The 15,995-nt window shown below is 34.3% G+C and overlaps 1 protein-coding gene and 1 long non-coding RNA gene across 4 annotated transcripts; one reads left to right on the top strand and one right to left on the bottom strand.

The window, feature by feature from the left end:
* Positions 1-6,892: 6,892 nt before the first annotated feature.
* LOC121204723 (uncharacterized) lies at positions 6,893-8,713 on the bottom strand. Of its 2 annotated transcripts, none has more exons than XR_005899919.1 (3): positions 8,239-8,713; positions 8,068-8,144; positions 6,893-7,179 (listed from the first exon to the last, which is right to left on the bottom strand). It is a non-coding gene; the product is annotated as an uncharacterized lncRNA (long non-coding RNA). The 2 variants fall into 2 exon arrangements; XR_005899920.1 differs by having other exon boundaries at positions 8,243-8,713.
* Positions 8,714-9,588: 875 nt separating this feature from the next.
* On the top strand, positions 9,589-15,490 carry LOC107936305 (5-methyltetrahydropteroyltriglutamate--homocysteine methyltransferase). Of its 2 annotated transcripts, none has more exons than XM_016868997.2 (12): positions 9,589-9,966; positions 11,599-11,952; positions 12,043-12,130; positions 12,462-12,589; positions 12,686-13,077; positions 13,190-13,353; positions 13,503-13,583; positions 13,703-13,869; positions 13,964-14,069; positions 14,169-14,419; positions 14,526-14,727; positions 14,845-15,490. In XM_016868997.2, the coding sequence occupies exons 2-12, from the start codon at positions 11,603-11,605 to the stop codon at positions 15,211-15,213; spliced, it is 2,298 nt and encodes a 765-aa protein (XP_016724486.2). In that variant the 5' UTR covers positions 9,589-9,966; positions 11,599-11,602; the 3' UTR covers positions 15,214-15,490. The 2 variants fall into 2 exon arrangements, with proteins under 2 accessions (XP_016724486.2, XP_040931085.1); XM_041075151.1 differs by lacking the exon at positions 9,589-9,966 and adding an exon at positions 10,292-10,349.
* The last annotated feature ends 505 nt before the right edge of the window (positions 15,491-15,995 follow it).

Genomic DNA, 15,995 nt, shown 5'->3' with positions numbered 1-15,995 from the left:
TTGTCTTATTTTTAATTTGAAAAAAACATGGACGAAATCTCGAGAGAATATTTATTTGGTCAAACAGAAAATCGAAACCGAACACGTTAGGCCACAATTTCTCGAATGACCAAACACGAAATATTACCTCGCTTTGAAATTTTATTTTTTTATTTTTTTTAAAAGGGAGTGATTATGGAAACAAACTTGCAACGTATTTATTCGATTCATTTGAAGCAAAGAAAATGAAATGAATAATTTCAGGCAAATAGGTCGGCAATCTCAAACATAATATAATACATGGGGATGCAAAACAAAGTAACAAATATGGAAAACATATATCAATAATATATTATACAATTTTTTGAAAAGTACAAACACGAAAATTGAAACATGCCCAATGATAATAATCTTACCACATACACTATTTAACGTTTCTAACTAGTGGTTAAATAAAAATCTATTTTAAGAAAAATATTTTAAAAGGTAATAAAAAATGTTAAAACAGATAAACTTGGAATGAACAATTTAAAAGTAGCTAAATTATATATATACATAAACAGATAATACATGCAAAAAATTTACAATAGATCGTAAAATAAATAAAAAATAAAAATAAATAATACATAAAGTATATAAAGTTTAACATATAAATGAGCTTCAAAATAAGTATTATAAGAGGAAATTTAAAGTTAGTGTTATGCAAAATAATTTAAAAACCAAGATTCAAAAAATGTATATATGTATATAATATATATTATGTGCATAGCAATAGTAATGTGTACTTATATAAAATTTTAAAACGAATAATGTACATATTGACAAGTTGTAACATAGATGAATTATATAAATGCAACCATGTAAGAATATACAAAAGAATATAAGAATGACATACTATATAATATAAATCAATAATTATACAAAATAATTTGAAACAAGATTTACTTACCAACAATTAACAAGATACATAAAGCATAAAACTTAACGTAAACATTGTATATAAAAAAAATAGTAATATAGGCAAGTGTTTGAAATAAACAAAGTATAATTTAAAATTGGAGAATAAATGGTATACATAAATAGATTTAAAGGGAAAAATATAAACATGTTTGCAAGGGAATTCAAATAAGTAATTCAATTAAATTATGTATATATATATAAAATAAAGAAAATAAAATAAAATAACAAAAATGAAAAATGAACAAAGGAAATACAAGAAATTAAAATCAACCTTTTTTTGCTTTGGATTTTTAATCTCTATGTGAAAATACAATGTTTTTTTTTATCCCTCCTTCTCCTTTACATTTGGTTTTATGATGACTTTTATAGCCTTGTTACAACATTTTTTATTATTATTTACTATCTTTTCTTTTTACAAGTGGTAGACAAAAGAGGACTAGGGCTGCGCTTAGGGCGGCACATAGGGTGAAGAGGTTAGGTTTTTTTCTTTTTCTTTATTTTTTTTTATTTTTTTATTTTTTATTTTGGGTTGTATTTGGGCTTAGGGTATTTTGGGTTTTAGTTGAGTTTTGGTATTTGGGCTGTGATTTTATTGGGCCCCGGGCAAAATTTGGGTCTTACACATACTATATGTTATAATATAACTATAACATGAAAAAAGTTTCAATTTTACCATTCCAATCGTAAATAGTCTACCTAAAATATGTTTTACTTTTGTGGCAGTGAGTGCAAGTTTGTCCTATCTTAGTATAGGGTTTTTTATATCGCTCTGTCAAGTATTTTTCTAAAATTTTCGATTATTAGTTGTCATTTTTTGTTTTTCAATTTGGTATGGATACGAACTTGCATAACCTGTCACTACAAGAGAAAAAAGATGTCTAGTTGGCTCTTGGGAATGAGGAGGGGCTGAAGGATGAGATCAACTACGAGTTATGCCTTGTTGGGAAGTTTTTAGGGGAGTGAGTGGTTAATTTCAGGGCTATGGATCAAACTCTATTCACGTTATGGTGACTGCTCCAAGGTAACTAATTGGGGATAGTGAGCTTTATTTGATTTAATTCTACCATGTTGTAGATATGGAAAGATGATTTTGGGAGGCCCTTGGCCTTTTAATAATTACTTGCTTCTGGTTCATCAACTTCACAAAAGGGAAAATTAAGAGGGTGTTAAGTTCTCTTTTGTGGATGTTTGGATATAGGTTCATCTAGATAAGAATTTAGGGAATGTGATGTGGCAGTTTCTCGATTATGATGCGAGTGGTTGGTAAAATTTTTAAAACAACTTTATGCATGTAAGGGTTTGTTTAGACGTCCGGAAACTGTTAATGAGGAGGAATAATTTGCATTAGCAAGGTGGGAATCATTTTGATGTTTATTTCAGTTACAAGTGTCTCTCGTTGATTTGTTATCTTTGTAGGACGATCGACTATAGCGTTTCTAACCACCCTAAGCTCCTTGATTTATCGGAGAGGCCTGTTGTGTATGAATGTTAGGAGGAGATCCTTGTGGAAAACCGATAGAGGTTGCGAGGGTAGGCATCACAAGGGAGGCGGGATTTAGGTCAACATAAACTGTTAGAGTTGTGACCCAAATTCTTATTAAAATAAAATACAAGTGACAAGATAGGGGATCTATGAGGGCAAAGGCCGTAGCCCATCATGGATCCCCAACAAGCAAGTTACTAGACTGGGGTCACAACCGAGGGTACAAGAAGAATCTGTATAGAAGTTTACATTCTCTGTTTGATATTGATTTGAATAAGGTGTTTCAACCTTACTGCATTACTTCTATTAGATGTTGATTAGAATAAGGTTTTCTAAACCTATAAATAAACGCAATCTATACTCTTTGTAATCATTCGAATTCGACATGGTGAATTTTCTTCTTCTCTGTTTGTGATTTTTTTCCCGAAAGGGTTTCCACGTAAAATCTGTATGTTCTATTTTTCTCTCTTTTCTTACCATTATCGACATTCTATTTTTACATAAACCGAGTAAGGGTGGGTCAGTTGACCTGAATGCAAGAGTTTCTACTCTAGTGCACATGGAAAATAGATGCATATCTTTCCCGAGAAAACCAGTGTTTACTATTGGATCAGGTGTGCAGTCTTTTTCTAATGTTCAAATTGACATGGACTCTACCAGGATAACATTGATCAAGTTGATAAATATATTGAATGGAAGGTATGTGGGTTAATGGATGGTTGGTGTGTTGTATGTGTATAGAAAGAAAGGGAGTGGGGGCTTTCATTTGCATGAGGAGAGGGCTATTTCAATGTCGGTTAAGTGTCAGGGCACTAGAACTTTAGTCTCGCAATCCATGCAGCCTTAAGTGATTTTTTGGGTTCATATTCGTCTAAGTTAGCCTTACTCTTGCAAAGTGTGAATTTTTAATAGAATTTTTTTGGTAAAAATTTGGTTTGAAAATGGTTTTCTTACATAAAGAAAAATAAAATTTTCGAAAATTGAGCAGATTTGTGATATTTAATACAATAAACCCTAAACCAAATTCACACTTGTATTTTCAGATAGACAGATCATTGTTCTTCTCGATTTTCAATTGAATTGCCCTCTCCGCTATTCTCGTACCATGATTTGCTTCGAGTGTGGGCTCAAAGGATTCGAATCAAATATAGAACTAGAAAGAATTATCTTTGTTTTAGTGTGGAAACGAAAATCTCTTCCTAATAGAAACCGATAAAAAATGTTATTTCAGGAAATCAATTCCAATATGATTACCATAAAGAGAAAGGTGAGGGTAGTGGCGGGAAATATCTAATGGAGGAAGATTTGGAAGAGGATCCTATCAAAGATATTAATGGCAAAAAAAGACAAAGAGTTTCCTAAAATGTTTCATATGTTTCTAGACTTTTGGATTTGGTGGAACATGGTGACGATCGAAAAAATACTAATCCACTTTCGATATCAGCGACCGCCACTGGGCAAGTTGGCTAAAAGCAATAAAGATTTTATGCTGAAATATTCGTGGATTGAGGAATCCACTAGCAGTTAGAAGACTTCAGCACACGCTGAAGAATTATTATCCCCAAGTTGTCTTCCTTATAGAGTTAAAGTTAAATTCTAATAGAATAGAAATGGTGCAAAGAAAGTGTAGATATCATTTTGGTGTAGATGTTGATATGATGGGTTCACGTGAGTTCTGAATATTAAATGATAGGTTGGTGTCAATATCTCTCTAATAAGTATGTCTCTGAATCATATTGATGTAAAAATTCAAGAAGATACTAAAAGTACGAAATGGCGTCTAACTGGTTTTTATGGCTCCTTAGATGTTTGGAATAGAGAAGAAACATAGAATTTGCTGAAGAGGCTTGGCCATGATTAGAGCTTACCTTGGATGGTTTGTGGTAACTTTAATGAGATTCTTTATGGCAGGGTTCCTAGAGAGGAAGGTAGGATGAATAGTTTTAGAGCCACTTTGGATCACTATCAACTAGCAGACATGGATTTTACGGGTAAATGGTTTACATGGGAGAGAGGTAGATTGGTAGAGAACAATAATAGAGAAAGATTGGATCATGGAGTAGTAAAATCGGCATGGTGGGAGTTATTTCCTAAATTTCATGTTCAACACTTGGCGCATTCAATTTCGGATCATTATCCATTACTTATCTCGACTAACAATGATTTTTAGAGAAAGTCTAACCAAAGATTTATATTTGAATCTTGGTGGACTTTTGAGGATTTTTGCGAAGAGGACGTTCTAAGGTTGTGGAAAAGTAGTAATGACACTGCTTCGGTCGGTCTTTCTATACTGGGAAAGGGGTTGCAGATATGGGCTGAAATACTCAAAAAACAGAAGAAATGTGTCTCATTAAATATTCAAAGGTGCATTGGGCAATTAAATGAAGAGGATAGAACATGAGAAAATCTTTGTGGGTTGATCGAATCAAAGTTGCATATGAATTTAGTGATTGAAAAAAAAGAATTATACTGGGAACATTGTTTAAGAGCTAACTGGTTAAAGCTAGGAGATTGGAATATAATATTTTTTTCATAGATTCACTTTGTAGAGATGATGAACAAATCTAATTCGAGAGCTTAAAAATGATGATGGCCAATTTAAAGTAGAGCATGAGGAAATGGAAAAGATTGTGAAGGAATATTTTTCTGGTTTGTTTTCGTCAAAGGGTGATGGAAATTTAGCGCATATATTGTTAGAGGCGAAGTGGTGCATTACTGAGGATATGAACAAAGAACTAACAACGAATTATAAAATGGGGGAAATTTATATTGTCGTAAAAGATATGGGACCAACGAATGCTGCAAGAGCTGATGGAATATCGACGTTATTCTATCAGAAATATTGGCATGTGATTGGCCATGATGTGGGGTAGTATTATCTTAGTATATTGAATAGAGGTAATTCTTTGGAATCTATAAATTCTACCCAAATAATTCTCTTACCTAAAATTGCACATTCTAATAGTTTGTTACAATTTCGTCCTATCAGCCTATGTACGACTCTGTACAAAATTATTGCAAAATCAGTTGCAAATCATTTCAAATTAGTCTTGGAGAATTGCAATGATAAGGCACAGAGTGCTTTCGTTCCTGGTAGGCTGATTACGGATAACATACTTTTGACTTATGAAATTCTGCATGCATTTAAAAATTGCAGATCAGGTAGGAAGGATTATTTCCGCTTAAACTCAACATGAGTAAAACTTATGATCAAGTCGAGTGGAATTTTTTAAGAGCAAAGATGCTTAAGATGGGTTTTGTTGTTAAGTGGGTTGACTCTTATATCACTGTATTTCATCGGTGACATACTCTATTAATATTAATGGGGTAACAAGAGCGCCTTTTAACCCTTCAAGAGGTCTTAGGCAAGGAGACCCCTTAAGCCATTACCTGTTTCATATCTATAGTGAGGGCTTTCTACATTGATGCGTTTGGCAAATGAGGAGGATAGGTTATCGGGGATTAAGATTTGTAGAAGCACTCTAGAAATTTCTCATCTCATGTTCACTGATGATTGTATCCTTTTTGGAGAGGCTTCTGAAAGGGGAGTCATTCTGCTAAAAAATATTTTGAAAGAGTATGAAGATTGCTCAGGTCAATGTATCAATTTTGAAAAATCGTTAATGTTTTTAAGCTCAAATAGTTTAGATCAAGCGAAAGAACTAGTCAACCAATCTTTGGGGGTTTAATGTTTAACTGAGTCGAAGAAATACCTCGGTCCTCCGAATATGGTGGGAAGGGGAAAGAAGAGAGAATTTCAGAATTTGAAGGATAGAATGGTGAGTCATATGAAAAATCAGTGTATAAAGCTACTGTCCCAACAAGGAAAAGAGGTGTTTGTGAAGTGCATTTTGTAGGTTATTCCTACTTATCCAATGTCATGTTTTCTATCACCAAAATCTTTGTGTGCCTAATTGGAATAAGTTATTGGCAGATTTTGGTGGCAGAAACATAATGGAAGAAAAGGGATTTACTTGTGTGAATGGATTAGGCTATGTAACCTGAAGGAAAATGGTGGTTTGGGGTTTAGATGTTTGTCCAAGTTTAATGTAGTTTTACTGGCAAAGCAAGGGTGGCAATAATTGAATTATTCAGAGTCGTTATTTGCGTGTACGTTAAAAGCAAAATATTATCCTGATTCTGATTTTATGGGATCTCAATTAGGTTTATGTCCTTCATATACCTAGAAAAGCATCTGGGCTACAAAAGGGTTGCTTGAATCAGGCATGTTTTGGAGGGTAGGTGCAGTTCTAACATTGGTATCTGGACTGATGCGCGGGTGTCAGGTTCAATGGACTACAAAATCCACAGCAGTAATGTTGGTCAGTCACCAATTTCAAAATTAATTGAACCAAGTTTGACCCAATGGAAGGTGGATATTATAACTAGAATATTGTCTACTGAAGAGGCCGAGAAAGTGTTGTGTATTCCTCTATTGTGTCATTCTTTTTAAGACAAGCTAGTTTGGAGAGGTGAACCAACGGGCGAATACTCTATGAGGAGCGGTTACAAGATGCTTATACAAGAGGATGATAGCCAAATGGCTAACAACGACCTTAATACATTTCAATAGTTTTACAGGAAACTATGGCAGACAAATCTACCGGAGAAAATAAAGATTACAAATTGGAGAGTTTTTAACAAATTTCTCCTAACAAACAACAATTTACATTACAGATGGATCAATAATTCGAAGGCTTGCCCTAGATGTATCGATGGTGTTGAGACTCTGAATCTTGCGTTTCGTGACTGTACTTCTATTAAAGAAATTTGGAAGGAGTTAAATATAATATGGGATTAGGAGTCCTTACATGATGATTATAGAAACTGGGTTGGTAAAATCTACCATGAGAGTTCGATGGCCCAGATTAGGGTAGCAACTAGCGGTTTGCAAAATTCGGGTAAAATCAAAAAAATTCGGTTAACCGACCCAATTCGGTTAATCAGTCGGTTAACCGAATTAATTCAGTCGGAGGTCGATTAATAATTTTTTGAGTTTTCAATTAACGGTTAATTCGATTTGAAACCGGTCGGTTAACCGAATTTTTTCGATTTAACCAAAAAAATTAATAAATAAAATTATAATATATAAATAGCCCACTATTCACTCAAACCCAATCCAACATAAACTCAACACAATCTAATATATATTAACCCAAGTACCCAATCATAAAAATTACAAATAATTTAATAAATAAAAATAAAAATCTAAAACTAAAAATAAAAATAAAGAAACATATAATTTTATACAAATAATTCGGTTAATTCAGTTAATTCGGTTAATTTGAGTAATTCGGGTAATTCAGTTAATTCGGTTAATTTGGTTAATTCGACTAATTTTATACTTATTTTAACCAAAAATTAAAAAACATATAATTTTCGGTTCGATTAATTTTTTTGAAAAAATTTTGGTTCGATTAACGGTTAAAAATTTTGAAAGGTCGTTAATTCGATTAATGTTATTTCGGGTCGATTAACCGGTCGGTTAACCGATTGAACACCCCTACTAGTAACATGCACTATTTGGGCTATTTGGACAGACAGAAATAAAATCGTTCATGATGGGAGTCATTAATCAAGCAATAGAGTAGCAAATTTCACCAGATTGTATGTAAAAGACTTATAGGGGATTAACAAAAAATTACCTGGTAAGCGAGTTGGCTTGGAGAGGTGGAGATCACCTGAACCCTTTTGGTACAAGATTAACTTTGATGCAGCTTACCTTTCCAGATCAAACAAATCTTGCTTAGGGTTAATTACCCGTAATACAGATAGTAAGATAATGGGTTCGAGAATAATTATAAATGATCACGTACCTACCTTTATTGTAGCAGCGAGAGCGATAACATGTCTCCAGGCAGTTCAGATAAGGTTGGATTTGGGCCTCAGCAAGGTCGTGATTGAAGGAGATAATCTTTCAGTGATAAAAAAGCTACATGCAGGAGTGATTGGCATATCAGTGTTGAGTGCCTATATAATTGACGCAAAGAAAACCAGTGAAGATTTGTTGGATGTATGTTTAGGCATGTAACAAGAAACGAAAATGAGCTGGCCCACATTTTTGCTAAAGAGGGTTTGCGAAGGGAGGAAAATAATTATTTGTTGGAGAGGGTGTCTTCATATGTGATAGCAGCGGTGTGGAGATGGACAATTGGCGGACAAATCAAGCTTCTCTTAGTGTCCGAGGCTTGAAAGAAATGAAGAGATAAGGAAGTCTCGATTTTTTTTACTTGGAAAGAGACGTTTTATTTTTTGAAGGAGCCACTGGTTTTGTTGTTTTAGATGCCTTAAAAGAAGGGATGAGATAGCTCATTTATTATTGATTGGGTTATTTACGAGAAATAATGAAATGGTTTAATTTATTTATTTGTGAGGTTGGTTATTCAATTGTCGTTTCATATGGTAAAACTTTTGTAAACCTTTTATTTTTCAATTAATCTAATTCAGGAATTTTCAAAAAAAAAGTGAAAGTGTTTAGTAATTTTTTATTATTATACGGGCATGATAAAATTACTCTTTTTACTATTAAATGGATTAATTTAATCATTATATTATTTAAAAGAATTAAAATTTAATATTTTTAAAGTTTTTATAATTCAATGAAATTATTTGAAGTTGAATTACAAATAAAAAATATTTTTTATGTCACCTTTTAAACTGTAAATATTAATATGTTAAAATTATAGTTTTATTCAAAATTTTTAATAGCATAAATATTAAACTATTTCATTTAATTGTAGAATGATTAATTTAATTCAGTCTCTATAATAAAAAGAAATACATATTTATAAATTTAGGTTACTATTATGATAAATCTTAGTGAAGTAGAATTAAATAAATGTCATACCTATGATTTGATTTATATTTTTATTTAAAACATATGGTATTGTTTTATCGATATTTTAAAAATCGAGTCAATAATTAGTTCTGTTATCCTACTAATTTTTAGTTTAATCAATTTAATTATTAATTAAAAAATCATAAAAAAATATAAAATCAATTCTAAATTATTTACCCATTTATCCGATTTCTTTTAAAAATTCATGGACAATAAAATCAAATAAAATTTCCATAAAATTAAATATAATGTTAGGTTGGATCCAATTTGGATCACACCTATTTGGTTGGGATAATAATAAAACATTAATATTTACGAAACATTTTTTATCCGAAATTACAATCTCGTTTGTAGAAAAATACGTATTTTCTCTCACACACCGCCAACCAAAAACAACTCCACCACGCGCCACTTAAAAAGGCCGCGCGTATGCTTAAATTTCACTAAAATCTAAAACTAGAAAGAAAAAAAGAAGAAGCAAAATACAAAAAAAGAGAAGAAAAAAAAATCACCATCATCGTTAGATTCAGATCTGGGATTTCACTCATTTATAGCCAATAGTACACCATTTCAGCTATAAATAGCCAACCCCTCCACTCTCTAAAATTGTGCCACTTCTTCCTCTTCATCTCTCTCTCTATCTTTCTGTATCTCTTTGAGTTACTTATTTTTGGTTCTCTCTCCGGTTTCACCTCCGTTCACTTCGGTACGGTTCGGTTCCCTCCTTTCATATCCCACTGTTTGCGGTTCCCTGTCATTCTAACTCTTCTTTCTTTCCTTTCCTTGCTGGATCTTCATTACCATGATTTAAAAAAGAAAAAACATTGAGAGATTTGTGTATATTTTCACTGAGATCTTTTACTAAATGTAAACTTTTATTCTTGGTTATTTTTCTTTCTGGGATTTCATTAAATATGATCTAAAAGATTCCAAAAAAGTTGTGGTTTTTTTATTATTGAAATCTATTTGAAAGTCTCAGCATTTCGAATATAGCAGTTCATTTTCATTCTGGGTTTTCATTATTACGATTTAAAAACTCTGCTTCGAGTTGTTTCTATCGATTTTTCTTGCTGACATTTATTAAGAAGTGTAAGCATTCACTTGATTTTCTTTATGAGTTTTTATAAGTAATTGATTTAGCTTAGGTTTTTGGAATTATTCAAGATTCTGTGTTTTTTGTAGTGAGATCTAATCGTTAGTGTTAGTATTCTATCAGTTTATTTGGCTTTTCTTTTGTCTTGTCTGTTTTGAAAGCAATTTAATAGATCCAGTGTTTTGGGGTTTTATAATTGTATAGATCTAGTGCTTTAATCATTGGTTTATAGATCTGCATTTTGTTTGGTTCTCTATGTAACGGTGTATTTATATCTGATTCCTTTGGTTCCTATTTACAGTCACATGTTAGACTTCAAGCTTGATATATATAAAGCTCATCTATATAAAAAGTTCGATCAGTCTCGCCTACTTGAGTGAAGCATTAGGACACTCGAGTTTGGCTCATTTGATTGTTCGAGCTCGACCAAATACCTATCAAATTCTAATCTTTGTCTAGTTGCACCCGAGTACCTTCTAACTATAAGTGTCTCATTACACCCCTAAGTTGTCTTGCTTTCATATGAATATATTTTATTAGAGAAATATATGATAATTTCCAAACATTAATTCATATGATCTTTTGGTCTGTCTATACTGAATTCTATCACTTATTGGAATACAGGGGCATGCTAAAGTTGCATGCTAAGTTATTTTTAATACGTACCTTTATGTAATAATGTTGAACTTTGTCTTTTCTTTTATTTTTGTTTAGAAAATTTTAATCATTGGTTTATTGCTATAAATTGTCATTGGTTTATAGATCTGCATTTTGTTTGGTTCTCTATGTAACGGTGTATTTATATCTGATTCCTTTGGTTCCTATTTACAGTCACATGTTGGACTTCAAGCTTGATACGTATATAAAGCTCACCTATATAAAAAGTTCGATTAGTCTCGTGTACTTGAGTGAACCATTAGGACACTTGAGTTTGGCTCATTTGATTGTTCGAGCTCGACCAAATACCTATCAAATTCTAATCTTTGTCTAGTTGCACCCGAGTACCTTTTAACTATAGGTGTCTCATTACTCCCCTAAGTTGTCTTGCTTTCATATGAATATGTTTTATTAGAGAAATATATGATAATTTCCAAACATTAATTCATATGATCTTTTGGTCTGTCTATACTGAATTCTATCACTTATTGGAATACAGGGGCATGCTAAAGTTGCATGCTAAGTTATTTTTAATAGTAACTTTATGTAATAATGTTGAACTTTGTCTTTTCTTTTATTTTTGTTTAGAAAAATGGCCTCTCACATTGTTGGATATCCCCGCATGGGACCTAAGAGAGAGCTTAAATTTGCTTTGGAATCTTTTTGGGACAAGAAGAGCAGTGCCGAGGATTTGCAAAAGGTTGCTGCTGATCTCAGGTCATCCATCTGGAAACAAATGGCTGCTGCTGGGATCAAGTACATCCCGAGCAACACTTTCTCTTATTACGACCAGGTGCTCGATGCAACATCGATCCTTGGAGCTGTTCCACCTAGATATGGCTGGAACGGTGGAGAGATCGGATTTGACACTTACTTCTCAATGGCCAGAGGAAATGCCTCTGTGCCTGCCATGGAAATGACCAAGTGGTTTGACACCAACTAGTAAGTTGCTATTTCTTTGTCTATTTTATCAGCTTTGCCATGCATACTGAGATTTTGGTACTAATACTCTTTTGAGTTTTATCGTTTCAGCCACTTCATTGTTCCAGAATTGGGCCCTGATGTTAACTTCTCTTATGCATCTCACAAGGCAGTTGATGAGTACAAGGAAGCTAAGGCGGTATGTTCTTTTGGTCTAATTTTTCTATATATTATAACAATGTAGCTTTTTGTCTGTCATGTATATTTATACTTTTAGCTCACTTATGATGGCCTGATTTGGGGTGCTTCAAGGCTCTGGACCTAACTGATAAATATTTCTGATATGAATAGTAGTTTCTCACCCTCTAGAATTACATTTTACACTATCCATTTTTTGAGAATGCCCACGTGAGACTAGTAGTACTAGCTAGATCCACTTGATTATGGTGCCCCACTTTGTCCTATGTTTATAGTTCTTATTCAACTTTTTAGTCTTAAACTTGAATGCTGATTCTCTGTCCCACTTGCAGCTCGGAGTTGACACCATCCCCGTCCTTATTGGCCCTGTCTCATACTTGTTGCTGTCTAAACCAGCCAAGGGTGTTGAGAAGACCTTCTCTCTCCTCTCTCTCCTCCCAAAAATTCTCCCCATCTACAAGTAAGAGTTTGTTCTCCTTTTGTCTGAATTTTTTTTTTTTTATAAATTTATCTTAACTGTTCTAATATGCTATTATGATATTGAATCTCTCTACAGGGAAGTTATTGCTGAGCTTAAGGCTGCTGGTGCCTTATGGATTCAGTTTGATGAACCGACCCTTGTCTTGGATCTCGACTCTCACCAATTGCAAGCTTTTACCGCTGCTTATGCTGAACTAGAAACCACTCTGTCTGGCTTGAATGTTCTGATTGAGACCTACTTTGCTGATCTCACTGCTGAGGCATACAAGACCCTCACTGAATTGAAGGGTGTCACTGCTTATGGTTTGGATTTGGTTCGTGGAACCCAGACCATTGAGTTGATCAAGAGTAACTTCCCTAAGGGCAAGTACCTCTTTGCTGGAGTTGTTGATGGAAGGAACATTTGGGCCAATGATCTTGCTTCTTCACTTAGCACATTGCAGGCTCTTGAAGCTGTTGTGGGCAAAGGTATTCTATTTTTTCATTGCATTTTATATATCATAATTATTTGGTGAATAGTACATTACTATTTTGGTATTTATTATAGACTGATACGGTTGATTAATTTTCCAATGTGCAGACAAGCTTGTGGTGTCCACCTCCTGCTCGCTTCTCCACACTGCTGTTGATCTAGTAAACGAGACCAAGCTAGATGACGAAATCAAATCCTGGCTGGCATTCGCTGCCCAGAAAGTCGTCGAAGTCAATGCACTTGCCAAGGCATTGGCTGGTCAGAAGGATGAGGTATCTCCATATAATTTTGCTACTTGTTTTTGGCTAATTTACTAAGAACGTATCATCTCCGGATTGGTATTTTGTTTTTTGTATTTTGGTGCTTTTGTAAGATTCATCTATACCACCATGTCACTTACTGGTTATTCATCTACTTCTAGGCCTTCTTCACTGCCAACGCATCTGCTCAGGCTTCAAGGAAGTCCTCCCCGAGAGTGACCAATGAGGCTGTTCAAAAGGCTGTAAGTGTTATGATAAACAAAAATTTCAACTTCACTATTCGAGTTAATGCTCTGCTGTAATTGTTTTCATCGTGTAAACATTTCTTTGCTTACTGTGTTTTCTGTGCTTGCATTTCCAGGCTGCTGCTTTGAAGGGCTCTGACCACCGTCGTGCTACAAATGTTACTGCTAGACTCGATGCCCAGCAGAAAAAGCTTAACCTGCCAGTCCTCCCCACCACAACCATTGGATCCTTCCCTCAAACTTTGGAGCTCAGGAGAGTTCGTCGTGAATTCAAGGCTAACAAGTGAGTAGTTAATCCAGAAAATATTGGTGATATCTTTCTTAGAAAAATGTTAATGTGATCATTACTTTTAACTACTGTTCTCTTATTCCCACAGGATCTCAGAGGATGATTATGTTAAAGCCATTAAAGAGGAAATTAAGAAAGTTGTTGACCTTCAAGAAGAGCTTGACATTGATGTCCTGGTTCATGGAGAGCCTGAGGTGAGAATTCCTTTCAGTTTTGGCCCTTCTTCAGTAAAAGAGAGATTACTATGTATTTAGTTATTGGCAAGCATCTTAGTAATACTTAAAATTGTGCAGAGAAATGATATGGTTGAGTACTTTGGTGAGCAATTATCTGGTTTTGCTTTCACTGTTAACGGATGGGTGCAATCTTATGGGTCTCGCTGCGTCAAGCCACCAATCATCTACGGTGATGTTAGCCGCCCCAAACCAATGACTGTTTTCTGGTCATCTACTGCCCAAAGCATGACTAAACGCCCAATGAAGGGAATGCTTACGGGCCCTGTCACCATTCTCAACTGGTCCTTTGTCAGAAATGATCAACCGAGGTATGCAGGGGAAAGGGGGGGGGGGATGTTAAGTTTATGCATTTCTACCAGCATTTTTACTTTGTAATATGGATATTTTGACATTCTATGATTGCCTTCTTTTCAGATTCGAAACTTGCTACCAGATTGCCTTGGCCATCAAGGATGAAGTGGAGGATCTTGAGAAAGCTGGTATCAATGTTATCCAAATCGATGAGGCTGCTTTGAGAGAAGGGTTGCCTCTTAGGAAGTCCGAGCATGCCTTCTACCAAAAATGGGCTGTCCACTCCTTCAGAATCACCAACTGTGGTGTCCAAGACACTACCCAGGTTCATATATTGCTTCACTCTTTTTGATTCTCGGAAACATTGAACTTTCTTATTTGCATATTCCATATTCTATGATCACCACAGTTCTCATTCATTTCATTGTCAAAAATCCGACAGATCCACACCCACATGTGCTACTCCAACTTCAATGATATCATCCACTCGATCATTGACATGGATGCCGATGTCATAACCATTGAGAACTCACGTTCAGATGAGAAGCTCCTGTCAGTCTTCCGTGAAGGAGTGAAGTACGGTGCTGGAATTGGACCCGGTGTCTATGACATCCACTCTCCCAGAATACCATCAACCGAAGAGATTGCTGACAGAATTAACAAGATGCTTGCCGTGCTCGAGACCAACATCTTGTGGGTTAACCCTGACTGTGGGCTCAAGACTCGCAAGTACGCTGAGGTGAAACCAGCCCTGAGCAACATGGTTGCTGCTGCCAAGCTGCTCCGCACCCAACTCGCCAGCGCCAAGTGATAGGCTCCCGAGATATTGGAAATCCGAATCCCATACCATTCCAGAGAGATTAAAAAGAAAAATGGCAAAGAAGTTTCTTCTATCTTATCATTTGAATAACTCTGTTGTTGATGAAATATTTGTTACATGCCCTTGGCGTCCCTTTGATTTCCTTATTTTTGGGTGTTCTTTTCTCTAAGTATCATGTACTTTCTTGGGAATATCACATATATGCTGTCTTCAGTTTCTTAGTATCTTAATAGGAATGAGAGTGTCATCAATGGTTCTGCATTGACAATGCCATCTTGTTTATGAGTTTCAGCATGTGTCTATAAGGCGGTCTGTGATAGAATTGAGAATCGGTGATAAAAATATCAAGTGGACGTTTATATGATTTGACGGCGGTTTACGTGGCAAGCAATGGAGCCCTCAATTGATTGAGTTGTACTTCATAGAGTCGAGTCTCTTATTGGTCCAGGTGATTGATTTGGTGAGGTCTTAAATGAGGTTTTTATGCATAACAATATATATATAACACGAACAAAAATATATGATGTAAATAGTACAATATAAATATTCATGGGTCTAAAGGGAAAAAAAACTATAAATGAATTAAATTTTGTATAAATACAAAATATTTAAACATTATGGCAATTCATATTTATGGATTGACACATGAGTTATATCATTTTCTTCATGTTAGTATCTAAAATTTTTTTAGCCACAAGTGATATATGAATTATTTTTTTCTAAATTAGTATTTTGATTAGTGTGATTTGTTAGAAAATAAAGACAATAATTTA

The sequence above is a fragment of the Gossypium hirsutum genome, chromosome A08 (assembly GCF_007990345.1).
Source record: "Gossypium hirsutum isolate 1008001.06 chromosome A08, Gossypium_hirsutum_v2.1, whole genome shotgun sequence".
Lineage (NCBI taxonomy): Eukaryota > Viridiplantae > Streptophyta > Magnoliopsida > Malvales > Malvaceae > Gossypium > Gossypium hirsutum.
This window is presented reverse-complemented; position numbering and strand designations above follow the sequence as displayed.

Bases quoted from the DNA above. Each gene is read 5' to 3' on its own strand.
- LOC107936305 (XM_016868997.2), top strand. From the start codon at position 11,603: ATGGCCTCTCACATTGTTGGATATCCCCGCATGGGACCTAAGAGAGAG. The intron at 11,953-12,042 runs GTAAGTTGCTAT...TTATCGTTTCAG, and splicing joins AAGTGGTTTGACACCAACTA to CCACTTCATTGTTCCAGAAT. The intron at 12,590-12,685 runs GTAAGAGTTTGT...ATCTCTCTACAG, and splicing joins AAAATTCTCCCCATCTACAA to GGAAGTTATTGCTGAGCTTA.